Genomic DNA, 18,049 nt, shown 5'->3' on the forward strand with positions numbered 1-18,049 from the left:
GGACTCGATCCCGGGATCATGCCCTGGGCCAAAGGCAGGTGCCAAACCGCTGAGCCACCCAGGGATTCCCTTACATTTTTTAAAAAGATTTTATTTATTTATTCATGAGAGAGAGGCAGAGGGAGAAGCAGACTCCTGTGGGAAGTCCAATGTGGGACTCGATCCTGGAACTCTGGGATCCTGCCCTGAGCCGAAGGCAGATGCTCAACTGCTGAGCCACCCAGGCGTCCCTAGTTTTCACTTTTTTTTTTTTTCTTAGTTTTCACATTCTTAGAGGAGATCCCTCCTCACCATGACAGTCATGATGAGTTTTGCCTTATGCTTTGAATGCTGTCCCTACTTCCCAAAGTTGCATTTTCTTAATGTACCCTTTACTGTGAACCTGAGATGTTAATGTCATTTTTCTTATTGGAGATTTCATTTGGACTTAGTCTAGAAGTTTTTCTCTCAGCAGGGTAGTTTGATCAACTTGGATGGAAAGATATTGATTATATACTGTGAATGAAATAAAACAATTTAAAAAGCAGTCTGGAAATACACTATCTCATTTAAAAGCATGCATATTACATAGATTAGATGCCTGAAATTCATTGTATAGTGGACAAATCCAGACATGGAACTTGACATGGTCCCAGATTTAAAGCAAATAGAGACTGTGCTATGAGGTCAAAAGATCTGAGAGGTTATTAAGAAGTCTGTTTTCATTTGTAGTCTCTGGGCTTTTTAGTACCAGTACCAGTTTTTAAAAGTAGAATTTTGCTTTTCATAAAGTCACTTGATGACTTAAGTCTTCCAGACCATGCTTGTTTTATAAAGCAAGGCATAGGGAGTATTTTATTTTATTTTATTTTTATTTATGATAGAGAGAGAGAGAGGCAGAGACACAGGAGGAGGAAGAAGCGGGCTCCATGCCAGGAGCCCGACGTGGGACTCGATCCAGGACTCCAGGATCATGCCCTGGGCCAAAGGCAGGTGCCAAACTGCTGAGCCACCCAAGGATCCCCATAGGGAGTATTTTAAAAATCAGATGATTTAGGAATTACATTCAAGCAGTTGATTACCATCATTGACTATTATCAGAAAACATCACTAAATGAATCTAGGCTGTTCTTGGCTATTTCTTAAACATGAAGATCATTTGAGAAACTTTCCAATTGCTTGATTTCTCATGTTCATTAATATATCATGTGTAACTGGTACCTAATCATGATGCCTAGTGGTATTAGGTGCTAAGAACTGAAAGAATGACTGACAAAATATACTATCCTTTTAAGGTTAAAAACGACAACTAACGCCAACCATGAAAGATCCAAGTCGCAGCAGTACCAGCCCAAGCATCATCAATGAAGATGTGATTATTAATGGTCATTCTCATGAAGATGACAATCCATTTGCAGAGTACATGTGGATGGAAAACGAAGAAGAATTCAACAGACAAGTTAGTTTTGTTTACAAACATCATCTTTCTCATAGCCCCTGACAGCCCTCAGTGTAATTGTACTTATCCCTGAAATGTGTTTATGTGGTCCCTTATATGTGAAATATATGGATTTATGTGCCACCACTCCTATTTTATTTGTATACTGATTACAACCAAGTTTGTATGCTCACTGAAATAACTAACCTTAAAGAGCTTTTTTTCAGGGTCCCTCCCCAGATATTCTCATTCAGGAAGACTAGGGTGGAGCTGGGGAAACTTGTTTTTTAAAAGCCCCTAGATCGGGGGTCCCTGCCTGGCTCAGTTGGTGGAGTAGGTGACTCTTGATCTCAGGTTTGTGAGTTCAAGCCCATGTTGAGTGTAGAGATTACTTTAAAATAAAACCATTAAAAAAAAAAAAAAAAAAAAAACTTCCCAAATGGTTCCAGTGTGCAGTTAGGTTTAGAAACTACTGCTTACACCAATCAGATTGCTCTTAAGAGAATATAAGTTTAGGAGCAGACAGACATAGGTGTACTAGGGTATAGAATTGTGCTGTTTTCACCTGAGGTTCTCAATCTGATAAGCCTGAAAACCTGACACCACTGTTCTCTTTAGAGAATGCTCATACATTGATGAATGTTGTCTTTTATTGCCATATTTCTGTCATCTGTTTCCATCTTGTGTCCAGTTCCTCTCTGATCATGGCTTTGGTAATCAGTAGCCAATTTGATTTTGCCATATCCAGTGCTGGATATTCAAGAGTAAAACAATGTAGTCTTATTTCAAATGAGAATGATTTGGGCTGTTTTGGGTTTATTTTTTAATTTTTTTTTAAGATTTTATGTATTTATTCATGAGAGAGAGGGGCAGAGAAGCAGGCTCCCCGCAGGGATACCAATGTGAGACTCGATCCCAGGATCCCAGGATCATGACCTGAGCCAAAGGCAGACGCTCAACCACTGAGCCACCCAGGTATCCCTGTTTTGATTTAATTATCCATGCCCATGCCCTGACAGAATTTTAGTTATTTTTGGGTGGGTTTAGGGTTTGTATAGTTTTAAAGTATCACAGGTAATTCTGACAAATTCCTCAATGAAAACACTCCTTTATTACTTTCCCACCACCCTCATTGGAAAAAAGAATATTCTGCTAAGAAAGATAGCAAAACCCTAAACAGATCTTCCCTAGTCTTATGGTAGACACTTTTTTTTTTTTTTTTTTTTTGGCATAGAAGCAAAGTAGAAAGTTACAATATTGTGGTTTTAAATACTTTAATTCAAGATATTTTAAGCCATTCCTAGTGATGTCCTATCAAAATGTGCTATAAGTTATTGTTTATTATAAATCTAGATAGAAGAGGAGTTATGGGAAGAAGAATTTATTGAACGCTGTTTCCAAGAAATGCTGGAAGAAGAAGAAGAACATGAGTGGTTTATTCCAGCTCGAGATCTCCCACAAACTATGGACCAAATCCAAGACCAATTTAATGACCTTGTTATCAATGATGGCTCTTCTCTGGAAGATCTTGTGGTAAAGTTATTTTTCATCTTATTAAAACTAGCTCATCTTTCCCATAAGATGGGAAAGCCAGCAATCATCTGTTTAAGAAGAATTATACATTCTTCCCCTTCAGAAATTGTACTGCTTACTATGGACACAGGGGCCCCCCAGTCTCACTTATGACATGGAATGACTTCCGACAACACTCTGGGGCTAGTTTCAGACTAACAGACTTCTTGCCACTGCTTTTAGTTTTAAGAACTGTGTTGCCCTACAATATGAGGATGTCTTAAAAGCATTAATCCAAAGGAAGTACACAGTATGTTCATGTGACTTGCCTATACAAAAGTAGCATGACGAAGAAGTTTTGCTCTTTCATTTTGCCTTAAACATTTGGCAAAATTTGCAGATTTTTATCTGAAAGGTGATAATTTGGAGTGTTGTTTTTTCTGACCCAAGATTTTCATTGAGTTTGCCTAATAATTTCCTTTTGAACTGGGATTTAACGGACTTCCGCAAGCTCTTGATAGAAAAAGAACACAAACCTATTTGCATTCTTAGCTACTCTCCATGTCTCATTGTTGGGGTGGTATATTTGCAGTAAAAGGTTTTTTAGGAATTATGATAAACATCAGCACTAGAGTAGAACCTAATGAGTTGTTTACTAAAATTAAGATAAATGATTTGAAGTCATAATGTTGACCTTTCTGTCCATATTGACACTCTAATTGTTTATACAGGATAGTTCTCTAGAATTTACTCCTAGACTCTGAAGTATTTTTTGCAGTTCTCTTTCACTGTGCAGTGATTTCCTACCCTGGCGATAAAAACAAAAATTAGTCCCTCAGCTACATCCCAGACTTGCAGAATCAGTTGTCTAGGCATGTAAATTTTTAAAAAACCTTCATAGAGCATACTGCCAGCTTGCCCGTCAGGCATTTGGGAACCATTCTTCTAACAGGCTATGTGGAGAACACTGAAATTTACATTGTAGTATAGACTTGTTGCAGTAAATTACAATCCAGTTGAGCAGATGTGTGATCTGAATAGTCTGTTGAGATAAACTTACTTATGGCTGCATTAGTCATTCCACAATAATCCTGCTTGCTCTGATAAGTAAAATCCTTTGCTGGTCATAATGTATAACTTTAATGTGGACCCAGTATAATTGTCTAGAAAGTGATTTATTCAACGCAGTCTATTTGAGATTGTTCTTTCCTTCTCATTATTTTGTAGCTGACAAAAGATTACACATTCAAGAACACTGCTTTTTTATTTAAACCTCACACTTTTAAAGTTTAGATACAATTCCCTTGAGAAAAGTGAGAATATGTCCTGTCCATGGAAACGGTTGTATATATATTAGGAAACTAAAGTTAAATTATTGCCCCAACATGTTATTTAATATGCTTTAGTCTTGAAGTAAGTGATATAGGGGTACAGATTTTATCTAAAAGCCTATTAGCATTCCTACATTTCAGGGCCTGGAATACATCTTGATTTCTTTTCATCTTTTATCAACTATGGTGGAGTCAAATCTCCAGCTATTCTCAGTATGCTGACATATCTGCCTAGCAAAGTAAAGATTTAGAGGTATAGAAGAGTGGTTCTTAGAGACTTTGGCCCATTCTTCCCCTAACTTAGACAAAAATAAAGTCCCAGAGAGAGTGACTTATCCAGGCTTTCATAGGAAATTAGTTAGGAGCAGAACTGGAATTCCATCTTAGGTCTTCTGATTCCACATGTAGTTTTCTTTTCCTGTTATAAACCTTGCTTCCTGTGGGAATTAGAATACAGCAATCTTATGAAGACAACTCCATATTTTGAATGAGGATCTTGAACAAAACTCTAATGCATAAACAATTCCCCAATCTACTTTGTCATTTCAACATTAAGTATTTTTGCATAGTATGAAACAATTAAAATCAAATATCATACTTAAATGAACAGAATTCATTATTCTATGACTCCTTTTTAACTTGTGTAAAGTTAGTGGGTTTCTGGTTACACTTGAGCAAGTTTAATTTCAATTCCTGTTTTACCTATAGAAGGTGATAAGTTTTCATATAAATATATAATTTATATCTGGTTCCTTCTTTCCTTGCTACAGATAGATTTTGGGGGTTAAGTTTAACCTTACAAGCTGAGTTCTTTTATCTTACATTCTTTGGAAGATATTTTTGCATGTGGATCTGGGTTGAATGCTTCTGAGTATCTGAAACCATCTGTTAATGAACTTGCTTTTTTTATGTACTTATTTTCCAGGTCAAGAGCAATCTGAATCCAAATGCAAAGGAGTTTGTTCCTGGGGTGAAGTACTAAAATATTTGAGTAGACGGGGCCCTCTTTTGGTGGATGTAGCACAATTTCCACACTGTGAAGGCAGTATTAGAAGACTTAATTGTAAAAGCTCTCTCTTGTCACTGTGTTACACTTATGCATTGCCAAAGTTTTGTTAGTCTTGCATGCTTAATAAAAGTGCTGAGACTGTTATTAAGTAATAAGCTGTCAAACATTTACTGAAAATAGAATTGGCCCCATGGCTTGATGTGAAGACAGCGAGGAAAGAAGCACCAGTCAAGTTGTGACAAAGCCCAAATTAAAATGACCTCTAAATCTTAGTGAATTGTCTTTTTTTGAGGATAAACTAGTCCCTTAGGGTTAGCAAACACTTGTTAATAATGTCTAAACTTTTTTTAAATGAGTACATTTAAATTAAGTTTTGGTTAGGCATATTTCTCAGTTTAGACTTAAATTTGCATTTGTAACTATCAGAAACAATCTCCTTTTTCTGAAGAAGGCCTTGTTAATTTGAAATAATTCAGTATAGACAAGTATGTCTGGTTACTGAGGTTATAAGGTAGTAATGAGATGAGAACTAGTCCTGGCTTCAATGGTATATATAATCACGTAAGACATAGTGAATTCTTCTAGTGTTACAACTGAGGAAGTACGTAATTTGAGAATTGCATCTTCTAAGCAGTCACTGCATCATAGCTATGCCTTTGTGAAGTGTAACATTTGACCCACCACAATCCAACTGAACAAAGTAATGGTAACATGATTTGAGTGGTGCTTTTCCTTGCTTTGTTAACCATCACTACAATAGTCTACAGCACAACTTTTCTTTTAACAAAGCTAGAACAGTTTTGGCTTCTTAAACTTCATACTTGAGTAGGTTAAGCTGCCATACGTGTTCAGTGTGAATAGTGTTTAAGTTGAAAATATTGTAAAAAAATTATATTTTTTCAAAAATATTTAAAAAAATAAATAATAGTAGAACTCAGCTGATGCTTGTGTTTATTGGTGCTGGAATGCAGACTCTCCTGTGGTGATTGATACTCACTTTAATGTGGGCTCAGTACTTCAGGACAACCCTGCTGGCAAGATTTGCTAAGAGAGCAGGCTTTATTCGATTCCATAGTGTCAAGTAGGTCATTATGCATGTAATGTCCAAAATACAGTAGTAAAATAAACCCCATATCCCATTCCATAACCCACTTTGATTGCCTCAGGCTGTAGTGTCAGGGCAGTTGTAGATACCCATGTTAGGAAACTTTTTGGTTGATCAATATAATGGTAACCTTACTCTGGTATAATCTCCATTGGCTTCTGCCCTTTACAAGCCATTGCTGGTCTGATTTGATATTTTGATTCACCTGGGTCATCTCTGTTTTCCCCTCACACAAGCTTATTTATAATACGTTTGTGGCTAGTCTTTATTTTGGGATAGGCTGTCAACCAACTAGCAATTCCCTGGTTCTACATAAAATTCTGCCTCATGGCCCTTCTCAGTTCTTGATACTGTCCTCTGTGCTTTTCTTGAGTTTGTTGGGCTCAAAGTTAAAAAGGCCATGTAGTCTATTCTGGCTCACATTCTCCATGGGGGGGGGGGGGGGGGGGGGGCTTGGTATGCCCAGGTGCCCCAGTGTTTTTTAATAGCTCCCTTAAAAGACAATAAACAGGTAGGGTTTTTGTTGTTGTTTTAGTCATCTTGGAGTGCCTAACTAGCTCAGTCAGTAGAGCATGTGACTCTTGATCTTGGGGTCATCAGTTCAGGCTTCAGGCTAATGACCCCAAGATCAAGAATCTAATGCTCTACTGACTGAGCCAGCCAGGCACCCCAAAATAGGTAGATTTTTAGGAAACTCTAAAGCAGAAATAATCCTACTTGGCTCTCTTTCTTTTTGGAGCCATGATACAGCCAGTCCCCTCTGTCTCTAACAACTAAGTACCACAAGTGGCACAGCAGGGTGCCAAATGTGTGAAGCTTACAGATCCTCTAAGTTCATACAGGGATAAATGAGTTAATTTCCACATACTGCCAAATTACCATAATGTAGTATAATTGGAGATTATAAATTTGAATTAAAGAGGCATTGTAACCAATGATAGAGAGCATAGGCTAACCAGACTTCTTAGTTGTGAGTCCAGTGATCATGGACAAGTCAATTAATCTCTCTGTGCCTTAGTTTTCACCTGCTTAAGATGGTAGTATTAATAGGGGCACCTGGCTGGCTCAGTCAGAAGAGCGTGTGTCTCTTGATCTCAGAGTCATGAGTTCGAGCCCCAGGCTGGGTGTAGAGATGACTAAAAAAAATAAAAATTTAAAAATAAAATAAAATGGCAGTACTAATTGTCTCAGGATTGTGTGATTAATTAATACACATCAATGGGACACCTGGGTGGCTCAGTGGTTGAGCCTCTGCCTTCAGCTGAGGGCATGATTCCAGAGTCTTCCTGCATGGAGCCTGCTTCTCTCTCTGCCTGTGTCTCTCATGAATAAATAAGTAAAATCTTAAAAAAAAAAATTAATACACATCAAGCACTTAAGACAGTCCTTGACACACAGAAAGTTCTGTTTAAGTGATTGTTCTAGGCTTGGCTTTCATTTTGTTGGAACTTTGGTTGTCAGGGAAACTGCATATTACAACTGCTTAGTTGTTTAACTGGAGAGTCAGGCATCTGCATTACAGGTAGAGATGGCAAGTTTCAGAGCATCAGCTATTCCATTTTGTTTTTTTTGTTTGTTTTTTGTTTTTTGTTTTTTTAATCTGTTATTCTCTGGGGACACCTGCGTGGCTCAGTGGTTGAGCATCTGCCTTTGGCTCAGGTCGTGATCCGAGGGTCCTGGAATTGAGTTCTGCATCAGGCTCCCCGTGGGGAGCCTGCTTCTCCCTCTGCATGTCTCTGCCTCTCTGTTTCTTTCACATATAAATAAATAAATAAATAAAATCTTTTTAAAAAACAGTAGGTTTTTTTTAACGACTTTATTTATTTGACAGAGAGGGAGAGAGTGAAAAAAGCAAAGGGAGTAGCAGAGGAAAAGGGAGTTTGATGCAGGGCTCAATCCCATGACCCTAGGATCAGGACCTGAGCCGAAGCTAGATGCTTAACCTGACTCAGCCATCCAGGTGCCCCAGCTATTCAATTTTGATGTCATTTAGACAGATCCTCCCATCAGGGCCTATGTGGCACAGCTTTAGGGTAATCGAAGTCATCCTGTTTTGATTTTAGGAGTTTTTGTTACCACTATTGAAACAAGGCAGCATATGTAAGAGAATTTTCCCTGTTTTTGTGCAGTGTCAGTAATTCTCAATCTATTTCATGTCATAAAGTGTTGTGAGGTTTTGGGGAGGGGGGCTTGTTTTTAGCATACTGAATTGCAAAGATGGGGCTACCTATGGCTAGAGTTTGTCTCATATGGGCTACAATTTCATGCCTAGATACTCGGAAGGCTGAAGGGATCCATATGTCAGCATACTTGTAACCTCAGTGACACACAACAGTTGAAAAGTTCTACCCTCATTACGAAATAGCTAAGGAGTTACACTCACAATCCATATATTGACTTTCTACCCAGTCCACCTTTCCCTTGAAGAGTCAAAATAAGTCACAAAAATGGAAACTGAGTGGTTTTGATTTTCTTTGTTTAAAGAATATTGTGACTTTTCAACCCTTCCACAAAAGACAGTCTTAACGTATGTCCTACCTTTTCTAGGAGTTATTTTTCAGACTTTGGTGCATGCAGATCCAGTTTGTATATTTTCTGGAGGGTCTTCTGGAACTGGAAGCTGAGCTTTTGACCTTGAAGAAAATCCTTTGAAGATGGGGCAGATAGGAATGTATTTCAGAAAGGCAATCCTTTTTACTATGCTCATCCCAATGGGGAAGTCATAGCTCTTGAGGCTCGTAGACATCTCACTGTTGGCATGGGCCCCAGCCTTCCACTGTATCAGACCTCGTTCCTCTAGGCTTCCTGCAATAGGACAGTGAGATTAGCAGGGCCAGCAGCCCTCCACTACCTCCCCTCCATACCCCTATAACCTTGTCCTGAAACAGATTTCTAGAATCCATTGTCTTCATTCTCAAGTATTTTCTGGGACTGAGAGGTTACTGAATCCATAATATCTCAGCTCTTAACTTGGCCAGAGCTCTAGGAAACCCTAAAAGTTACTGGTTATAATTAGTATCTGTTGTGTATCTAGAGTGTGCCAGGCTCTGTGCTAAGTGCTTTAATTTCATTATTTCATTTCTTCAAAAACTATGAAGAAACTGGCAGAAAGGTTAAGTAATTGTCAGCTTACATCTTTAGTATGGGGCTAACATGCTAAGCTGATGAGGGAGGACCTAACTGTGTCCAGTCTCTGCTTTGGGAGCAGGGAGGGATATTTAGAAACACTGTAATCAGTACTAATATTTGAATATTAGGGTTCCATATTAAGAAAATAAACTTTTTGTAATACCGCAAGAAGTCAAGCCAAGTAAAATCTTTGTTGGAAGTATGGATATACAAAATATATTTACATCTAGGGGAATGTTCCCTCGGGAGGTGGAGGGGTGCATGAGGTCTCAGGATCTCACAAGAGGGCTGGGGTGAAAGAAGACTGATGGAGCATTTGCTAAACTAATTTGCCCTTCTGTGTTTGGGCTGTAGATGGGGAAAGAGCAAATGCAAAGCACCCTGTTAGCAAAATGCCCATCACACAGAAGAAAGTGTGTGATTGCATGGTTAAGGACTGGCTTCTAAGTTAGCTAGACCTGAGTGTGAATTCAAGTTGTATGACCTTAGGCAAGTGATTTGACCACTCTGAACATCAGATTCCTCATCAATGTACATTGAAGGACTACTGAGGATTATGTAGCATAACATACATGATTCCTAGCAGAGATGGTTGCTGATAGGTAGTTGGGTTGAAGGACAGGGGTGTGAGGAACTCAGGACAGTCTGAGGTTGTTAACATCTGGGTAGCTTAATCCAGCTTTCCAAATCACAAGCCCCTCTATATACAGCTGTCCACCTGATGCCCTCCATCTCCCCAAGTTCCCTGAGTATTGTGGCTGCCATTTGTCTGGTCCACAAACTGGTTTCCTCTAAGCAGAGAGGGGCGGGTACCTCCCATTTGCCCAAGGGGTAGCTGCTACCAAGAGTTCTCTCATCGTCTGATGCTAAAATCCCTAAAAGGACCATGGCACCTAGGCCCTTCCTGCCCATGCTTCAACCCTGCAGCTGTATTTGGTGGGGGGTGGAGGGCCATCATCCTGCTGCTTCCATCCCTGATTGCCCTGGACTGATGCAGTCTTTAACCTCTGCCTCCACAGAGCTTTCCCTGATCTTCCAGGTCCTCTGAAAACCTCCAACAGGCTGTATGGTACAGTGGCTGGGACACAAGCCATAGACTGCATCCAATGGACTTTGTTAAAATCCCAGATTTGCAACCTTTTAAATCTGCAAATGTTGTGAACTTTAGTGAGTCAACCTCTCTGATTCTGTTTCCTTGTGAAATGTCTGCCTAACAGGATACTTGTTGAGACTGAAGTGAGACATAGTGTCATGCCTGACCCACAGTAGATCTTTGATAAATGTTAACTATGCTTGTTACTTGTTAGAGCAACTGGTGGCATTTAGTTTCTGTATTTTATAGGGCATGGGCCTGTCAGGTTCTCAAGGGCCCATACAAAGTATCTTCCACAATCCCTGCAAAAAGCCAATATACCAAAGGGAAATATTAGGGGCTCTCCTAGTAGCCAGTGTGACAGGTTGGTTGGCAAAACCCACTCCAAATATGCCAGCAAACTGATGCTTCATTTGTATCTGCCCTAATGTAAGAAAACAAAGGCTCCCAAAGGCACCCCTCAACTTGATGACTATCAAGAAATAAACAAGTCACGAGGCCCAGGGCCTGGGAATAACTCCTAGACTCAGTCTCTTGGAGACCTATGAGGCATGTCTGTGCTTCTGTCTAGCCAGTGGTCTCTCCTTCCAGCTTGTGGGCACTCTGCCAGCCCAACTGTTCCTGCTTCTTGCAGGGCCTGCATTGCGTGGGTCCTGGCCACACTTCTGACTGAGGGGCCATCTGTTGGAATGCATATGAGCCCAGCCTAGTTCTGTGTTTCCCTCCCAGGGCTTACCCATACCTGGCACTGTGTTGTCCAGTATGAAAGCGAGGCACCCACCCACGAACATCTCTGTGGTCAGCAGCACAGTCAGAATCTGGTCTACTTCAGGAATGCCTGTGGAATAAGACAAGGCCAATGGGCATGTTGGCAAGTAGGCATGCGATGAAAGCATACAAATCCCAACTTTCACACCTATTTGGACCTCTGCCTTTCTCATCCTTAGATTCAAATCCCAGTTTTGTTGTCTTGGGACAAATAATTTAATTTCTCTGAGCCTCACTTTCCTCCTGTCATGTGGAGAAGGGCAGTGGTATTTGTTTCCTGGAGCTATTGTACCTAATAAGTGAGCACATGTAAAGCTCCATGCCATAGAAAGTGTATTAGTAAAGAACAGCTGCTCAATAGCTTCTCAGCTTCAGCTTCACATCCAGAGTTGGGCAAGATTTGTGATTCTGTAATATGGTACCTTTGGGGGGGGAGGGAGCCATGCCGAGTTGAGTCCACCACACCTCCTCCCTCCAACCCACACATTCTGACTGGCTTAGGTACCTGTGTTGATGGCACCGGGGTTGGACTCCAGGTAATTGGGCAGCGTGAGCCCAAAGAACATGGAAAATCCGAGCACGAACAGGTTACGGGAGGAGTTCATGTCCACGAACTGCAAGTTGGACAGCCCCACAGCCGTAATCATGCCTGAGGGCACAGGATAACTGCTGGGGTTGCCACGTGGGCAGGGTGGGCTCCACCATACCAAGACTGTGAGGCGACGCCCGGCCACACGCAGCACTCACCGAAAAGGGTGCAGAACATGCCCCCCAGTATAGGGTCGGGAAGCGAAGCAAAAAGGGCAGTGAATTTGCCAATCGTGCCCAGGACTAGCATGATCGCTGCGCCATACTGCACCACACGCCGGCTGCCTACCTGCAAAGGAGCCAGGGCCAGCTTAGGCCCTGGGGCCAGGCTGGGCAGGGTGAGTTCCGGGAGGGGGGAAGGCCTGTTATAAAAGCCAGCACAGAGGGGCCTGGGCTTGTTTGCACCAAAGACAGGGTAGGGCTTTGTGCCACTCTGTTCTGTGGCACCTTGGTAATCCCCAGAACGCCAATGTTGGGGCTGGACGAGGTAGACCCGTTGCCTGTGCCCAACAGCCCTGCAATAATGCAGCAGATGCCTTCAGTGAAGATGCCCCTGTAAGAAAAAGGCGAGTTGAGAGCTTAGTCCAGGCTCTGCCCTGGGTTGTGTCTTCCCCTCACCCTGGGCGGGCAGCTCGCCTTCTTGCGACTGTGCCAAGCTGCAGTTCTCTGTCCATAATACTCCCCACTCCAAGCCAAAGGTAGATCTGGGAGCCAAGAGCCCATGTCCAGAGTGCTAGTCCCAGTGCCCTGAATTTAATCCCTCTGGTGACCCTGGGCATCAATTTCCTCATCTGTAAAATGGGGATAATAAGGGTACCTGTCTCACAGTCATTAGTATATTGCAAAAGAGAATGCATGTGGACAGGGCTAGCTAGGCACATGAAAGCTTGTCGATGACCATAGTTTCCCTTAGGCTTCATTATCTCAGCTATTCAAAACACTTGGTGAGGAGAGCATCCCCATTTCATAAATACAGAGAACAAGGTCTGGAAAGTACTACTTGATCAAGTCCACACTTGGTTCTCAACCCTGTCTCTATGATTGCTTCCTGAGTGGCCCCTAAGAGGATCAGATGTGGGAGAGGGCAGGTGGCTGTACCTGTTGATGGCATGTACTGGAGGGGGCGGTGCGCCAGCCAGGCGGGCACAAGCATAGTAATCTCCAATGGACTCAATGATGCCCGCCAGCGTGGCACTGAACATTCCCAGAACAGCAGCTGCAGTCACTGTGGGCAGGCCCCACTGACCTGGATCAGAGGGAGATTGGAGGGTGGGTACAGTGCTGCTGGCTGGGTCAGGGAGGGGACTAGGCTAGGCAGTACATGGGAGGGGGAGTGGAGTTTAGGGACCTCCAGCTGGGGCGGGAGCTATACAGTTGTGGGAGCTTATTTGGGATCACTCGGAGTTATGAAGCTGGAGTGAAGCTTTGGGGAAACAGCCTGCCTAGTATCCTATAAATGGACAGCTAATGCTAATTACGTCATCAACTGGATTGTTATCAGGGGCCTCATAGGTAATCTGACTGGAGGCAGAGGGGCCAGTAGGGTGGCTCACAGGGGTAGGGGATGCGGATCCAGGGTGCGATAGTCATGATGTCCCCTCGTGCATCTGTTCGTGCCTGGAAGCCATAAGCTGTAGGGTCTGAGGGCAGCACATTCGTCAGGGTCAGGATATAGCAGAGCAGCCACACGCTCATGATGGCCAGCACAATCTGAAGTGGGGTAGTGTGAGGGGAGCACTGAGGGCCCCGCAGGTCTTGGTCCAGGCTCACCAGCCCCTAACTCAGGCCTAGCCCCAGCCCTTACCCTGCTCTAGCTCAGACCTGGGCCCTTATACCTTCTCTCGACCCTGACAAGGACCTTATCTGTGCTCTGGCTCTAGTTCCTCTGCTGTCCCGGGCCTGCCCCCCAACCTTTGCCCTGGACACAGGTTCAGTCCCTGCCCTAGTCCCAGCCCCAGCTGCCTGTCAGCTCCTCACTGGAAACATCTTGAAGATCTGGACACGGAAGAGAGTGAGACCCTTGCCCCAGCGGTAGACAGGCAGCAGGAAGGTGAGGTTACGCAGGTACTGGGAGAAGAGGACGATCAGAAGAATGGAACTAGGGGCAGAAGACACAAAGGAATGATGGCTGGTAGGCTGGGCTGGGTCCAGGACATGAAAAGGGTGAAAGTGCTGGGGCTGGGCAAAGATCAGGTCTGGTGGCCGCTCACCAAGCTGAGATGCCCCAGTGGGAGCCAGCTCGGTCACCAGCGGCTTGGAAGACAGAGAGGCCAATGAGGGAGACGGTGGGGGTGACCGTGAGAGGTCCTATGTAGCTGAGAAGGGCCCCAGGCAGCCCCATCAGCCCGATCACCACCTCCACCATGCTGGACACCATGATTGCACCCTGGACCTAGAAGAGCAAAGATTAGTGTAAACCACTATGTAGAGGCTCTGACTTCTACATTTTATTTTATTTTTTTTAAAGATTTATTTATTTATTTATTCATGAGAGACACAGAGAGAGAGAGGCAGAGATACAGGCAGAGGGAGAAGCAGGCTCCACGCAAGGAGCCCGACGTGGGACTCGATCCCGGGTCTCCAGAATCAGGCCCTGGGCTGAAGGTGGCGCTAAACCACTGAGCCACCAGGGCTGCCCCTGACTTCTACATTTTAAAGAAAGCTCCTGGACCACCTCTTTGAATCCTCCAACTCAGCAATGGCCCTCACTCCCATCTAGCTCCCTCCTCAGGTCCAGCCTCTAACATCCCAGGTGCAAACCCACCTCTCGTATCCGCGGGTGCCAGATATGAGAGGTGTTCAGGGGAAGACTCCAGTTACCGTAGATCTCCTCTGGGAGCAGAGACAGGGACACACACATGGCCAGGGAAGAAAGAGAGGAAGAGAAGGTGCTCCATGAATGTACCCCACGGTCTAGACTCGGGACAGTTGTCCACACTTCCGGGCTCCTGGGCCTCCCCTCTCCATCACAGCCCCCGAAAAGTGTGCCCACCTTCTGGGGGGCATTTCCATCTCTCCAGGGCTAGGATGGCTTTGGCTGGGACCAGAAATGCAAAGGCGCTGGCCTGGAACAGCGGCAGCCTAGAAGAAGAGGCACAGAACGGCAGGGGTGGGGTGGGCAGGGACACAGAGACAGGGGAGATGGGGAGAGAGGCGCACAGAGAGAAGGAGAGAAAAATCACACCCAGAGGCCAAGACACAGAGGGACAAGGGCCAGGGCAGAGCTGAGAAAAGTCACTGTGGCCCTAGGCAGGACTCGAACATTTTGGAGGCCCGAGGAAGAAAACAAATGGAGTCTTTGGCCCACAACCTTCCCTTTTACCTTCTCAACCCCAGCTCCTGATGGTTGAGGAGCCACATGCAGGGAGATGGACAGCTCAGCTCTTGTATCCAAGCTCCACTCACAACCTTCCTCCATCCTCCCACCACACAACCATCTTTTGGCCACCCAGGGGCAGGGTACCCTCAGGAGGATGGGCCATTGAAAGGGCCCACACAGAACCTAAAAGCCAGGATTGGGTGGGTTCTGATTATCCAGAGTGGGGCTTAACAGGGGGAAAGCCCAGCTAGGGTACATTCTCTTAAGCCCACCGACTCCCTTCCTCTGAGGAGCCTCAGGGGCCCAGGGTAGGATCCCAGCTGCCTGCCTCTAAGGATGGCTGGGGTAGCAAGTGAGAGCAGACAGCGACTTTTCTCTCCCTAAAAAGAGCCCTCAGAGAAACCACCTGCTCCTGCTGTGTGGACCACTATATATTGGGGGTGGGGAGGCCAGGGGAGGGCAGCTTACCGGATTCCCAGTGTGGTCTGGATAAGGGTGGTAATGCCCACGCAGGTGAAGATGGTACCGATGAGCTGGCTGACCATGTACTGGTCACGGCCCACACACAGCGCCTCAGCCAGAAGGAAGGGCACAGCAATGGTACCGCTGAAGCATGTCAGGTAATGCTAGGGGATGGGGGAGAGTGCATGGGGCAGGGCCCATCGGGATCACAGGGACACCCTCAAATTCTCATGTCTGCCTCAGTGGACCTGACCCCCTGCTAACCCTAGCACTGTGTTCACCTGGGACTGAGATTCCTACGTGGGATTCCCAGAGAGCTACTGGTCACACCTTTTCTGGTTTACTAATCTGCCCCTAGGTTATTCCTGTGGCTTTGTAGAGTGGGTCCTCCTCCCTGTGACTGACGTCCTATTCTGTCTGGCTGGTGACACCTGTTCCCAGAGATAATCTCTCAGGCCCCATCAGACCCCTCTCCCCACCCCAGCTCGGTGACAGTTCACTATTGTTGACGTTAGGTTTCTTTTGCTCTTACCCAAGATAAACTTGTTGGCCAGGAACAGGACTGGGATCCTGGGGAGAATGCAGAGTCAGGGGGGGGAAACCCTATGAGAAAACCCACCTGGAAGCCCAGTAGAATGCACAGGTACCAGGGTGGCACATCCTCGATCTTGTACAACATATCAAACTTGGGTTCTGTGGGCAGGGACATTGTGGGATCCCTCGTGGAGGTCCCTGCTGAGCCCACGGATTCATGCTAGGGTAACAGGGAGAAGTAACTCAGGGTGGAGTGATGGGGACCAGCAGAGTCCATTCTGCCCCAGAATCAATCAGGTAGCCTGAGTGGCCTGTAGGATCCTCAGAATGGGGTCCAAGCCCCACCCTCCCTCTTGGTTCATCCAACCAGCTGTCTCTTGACCTGGCTACCTGTGGCTCCCTCCTCACATACTTTTGTGCAGGGATGAGTCCACTGTGCTGGCTCCCGGAGGCCTTGGGAACAGGGCATTCTGGCCAAGGGGATGGCCTCTAAGAAGGCCCCAAGGGCCAACAGGAGAGGGGGCCAAAGGGCTGAAGTCTGCGGACAGGCCCTCTTGGGCAGCCTCTGGTCCCACCCTTGCCACTTGGAGGTCCTTGGGGTTTCCCTGGAGGTGGGTAGGTTGGGTCCCTGCTGGTCTTAAGCAGGAGTCAGCCAGTCCCAAGCTGACCACTCCTGCACCCTCATGGCCACCCGCACCCCATCCCCCAGTTGCTACTTTCTGCCTGGAATAGTCACTCTCAATCGAGTTTGTCGGAACATTTGTCTCTGCCTTCCCAGGGGGAAAGCACTAGCAGGCTCTCTAGCCACCACCCAAGCCTGTGCCCACCCAGCTCCCACTCATTCCCAGCACCTGTGTCCGGCTCTCCAGGTTCTCCTGGGCCCTCATCTTTGGGGCACAGGTGTGAGCAGTTCCTGAGGAAGAGAGAGGATGGCTTTACGAACGCCAAGGAGGACTTTAGTCCACACATCAGACACCGTTTGAAGTAAATCTGTAACCAGATCTCCAGCTCTGATTGCGAAAGGCAGGCCTGGGCGGAGGTAACGTATTAACTACGGCCGTTGTGGTAAAGGCCACCCAAGCCTCTGCCACATTTACCTTCTGCGCACTTGCCCATCCCAGCCTGCACCTGAGCCTGGGCAAGGGCCCTGTTCTTATTTCTAAGAGAGGGCAGGGTGGAGGTGAGGAGTGGACAGTTCACCAAGCCCTGGGTGGTGCAGAAGAGAATGGCAGTGGGCACTTAATTAGGTCACACTCTGAATAAAACTCTTCCCCACTTTTTAATATCAAGTTAATAATTATCATCATAGTAGTCATTCTCCATAATGAGGAATCACTGCCTGCCAAGCAACTGCTATGTATTGCTGTGGCGTTAGGTGGTGTTAACCTCATTTACCGCTGAGGAAACAGATCTAGGAGTTGTGATCTGACTGAGGTAGCAAGATTTTAGACACCATTCCAAAAACTCAGGTTGGCCTCAACCCCTGAGTTCATGCTATAAATTAGCCATTAAATCCAATAAAGGGCTGGGACGCCTGGGTGGCTCATTGGTTGAGCATCTGCCTTTGGCTCAGGGTGTGATCTTGGGGTCCTGGGATCAAGTCCCAATATTGGGCTCCCTGCAGGGAGCCTGCTTCTCCCTCTCCCTGTGTCTCTGCTTCTCTCCGTGTGTCTCTCATGAATAAATAAATAAAATATTTTTTAAAATAAAAAAATAAATTCAATAAAGGGCTGCCTTCCCCACACATGGCCACTTACCCCTCAGCATCACAGAGGCACAGAA

The 18,049-nt window shown here is 45.1% G+C and overlaps 2 protein-coding genes across 6 annotated transcripts in view; one reads left to right on the plus strand and one right to left on the minus strand.

The window, feature by feature from the left end:
• Nucleotides 1-6,206, plus strand: part of PAIP2 (poly(A) binding protein interacting protein 2) — a 24,360-nt gene extending 18,154 nt beyond the window's left edge. For all 5 annotated transcript variants that reach the window (XM_026017200.2, XM_072749679.1, XM_072749678.1 and 2 more), the window contains 3 exons: nucleotides 1,275-1,438; nucleotides 2,771-2,950; nucleotides 5,186-6,206. In XM_026017200.2, the coding sequence (XP_025872985.1) occupies nucleotides 1,301-1,438; nucleotides 2,771-2,950; nucleotides 5,186-5,242 (375 nt within the window). In that variant the 5' untranslated portion in view covers nucleotides 1,275-1,300 and the 3' untranslated portion in view covers nucleotides 5,243-6,206. The remainder of the gene's footprint in view (nucleotides 1-1,274; nucleotides 1,439-2,770; nucleotides 2,951-5,185) is intronic.
• On the minus strand, nucleotides 4,175-17,258 carry SLC23A1 (solute carrier family 23 member 1). The gene is made up of 15 exons (XM_026017193.2): nucleotides 17,119-17,258; nucleotides 16,353-16,487; nucleotides 15,740-15,897; nucleotides 14,945-15,033; nucleotides 14,717-14,784; nucleotides 14,163-14,344; nucleotides 13,930-14,050; nucleotides 13,506-13,662; nucleotides 13,051-13,198; nucleotides 12,400-12,505; nucleotides 12,112-12,241; nucleotides 11,870-12,013; nucleotides 11,339-11,434; nucleotides 8,913-9,179; nucleotides 4,175-4,697 (listed from the first exon to the last, which is right to left on the minus strand). Exons 1-14 carry the CDS (start codon nucleotides 17,152-17,154, stop codon nucleotides 8,932-8,934), a joined length of 1,818 nt encoding a protein of 605 aa, XP_025872978.1. The 5' UTR covers nucleotides 17,155-17,258; the 3' UTR covers nucleotides 4,175-4,697; nucleotides 8,913-8,931.
• Between the last annotated feature and the right edge of the window lie 791 nt (nucleotides 17,259-18,049).

The sequence above is a fragment of the Vulpes vulpes genome, chromosome 2 (genome assembly GCF_048418805.1).
Source record: "Vulpes vulpes isolate BD-2025 chromosome 2, VulVul3, whole genome shotgun sequence".
Lineage (NCBI taxonomy): Eukaryota > Metazoa > Chordata > Mammalia > Carnivora > Canidae > Vulpes > Vulpes vulpes.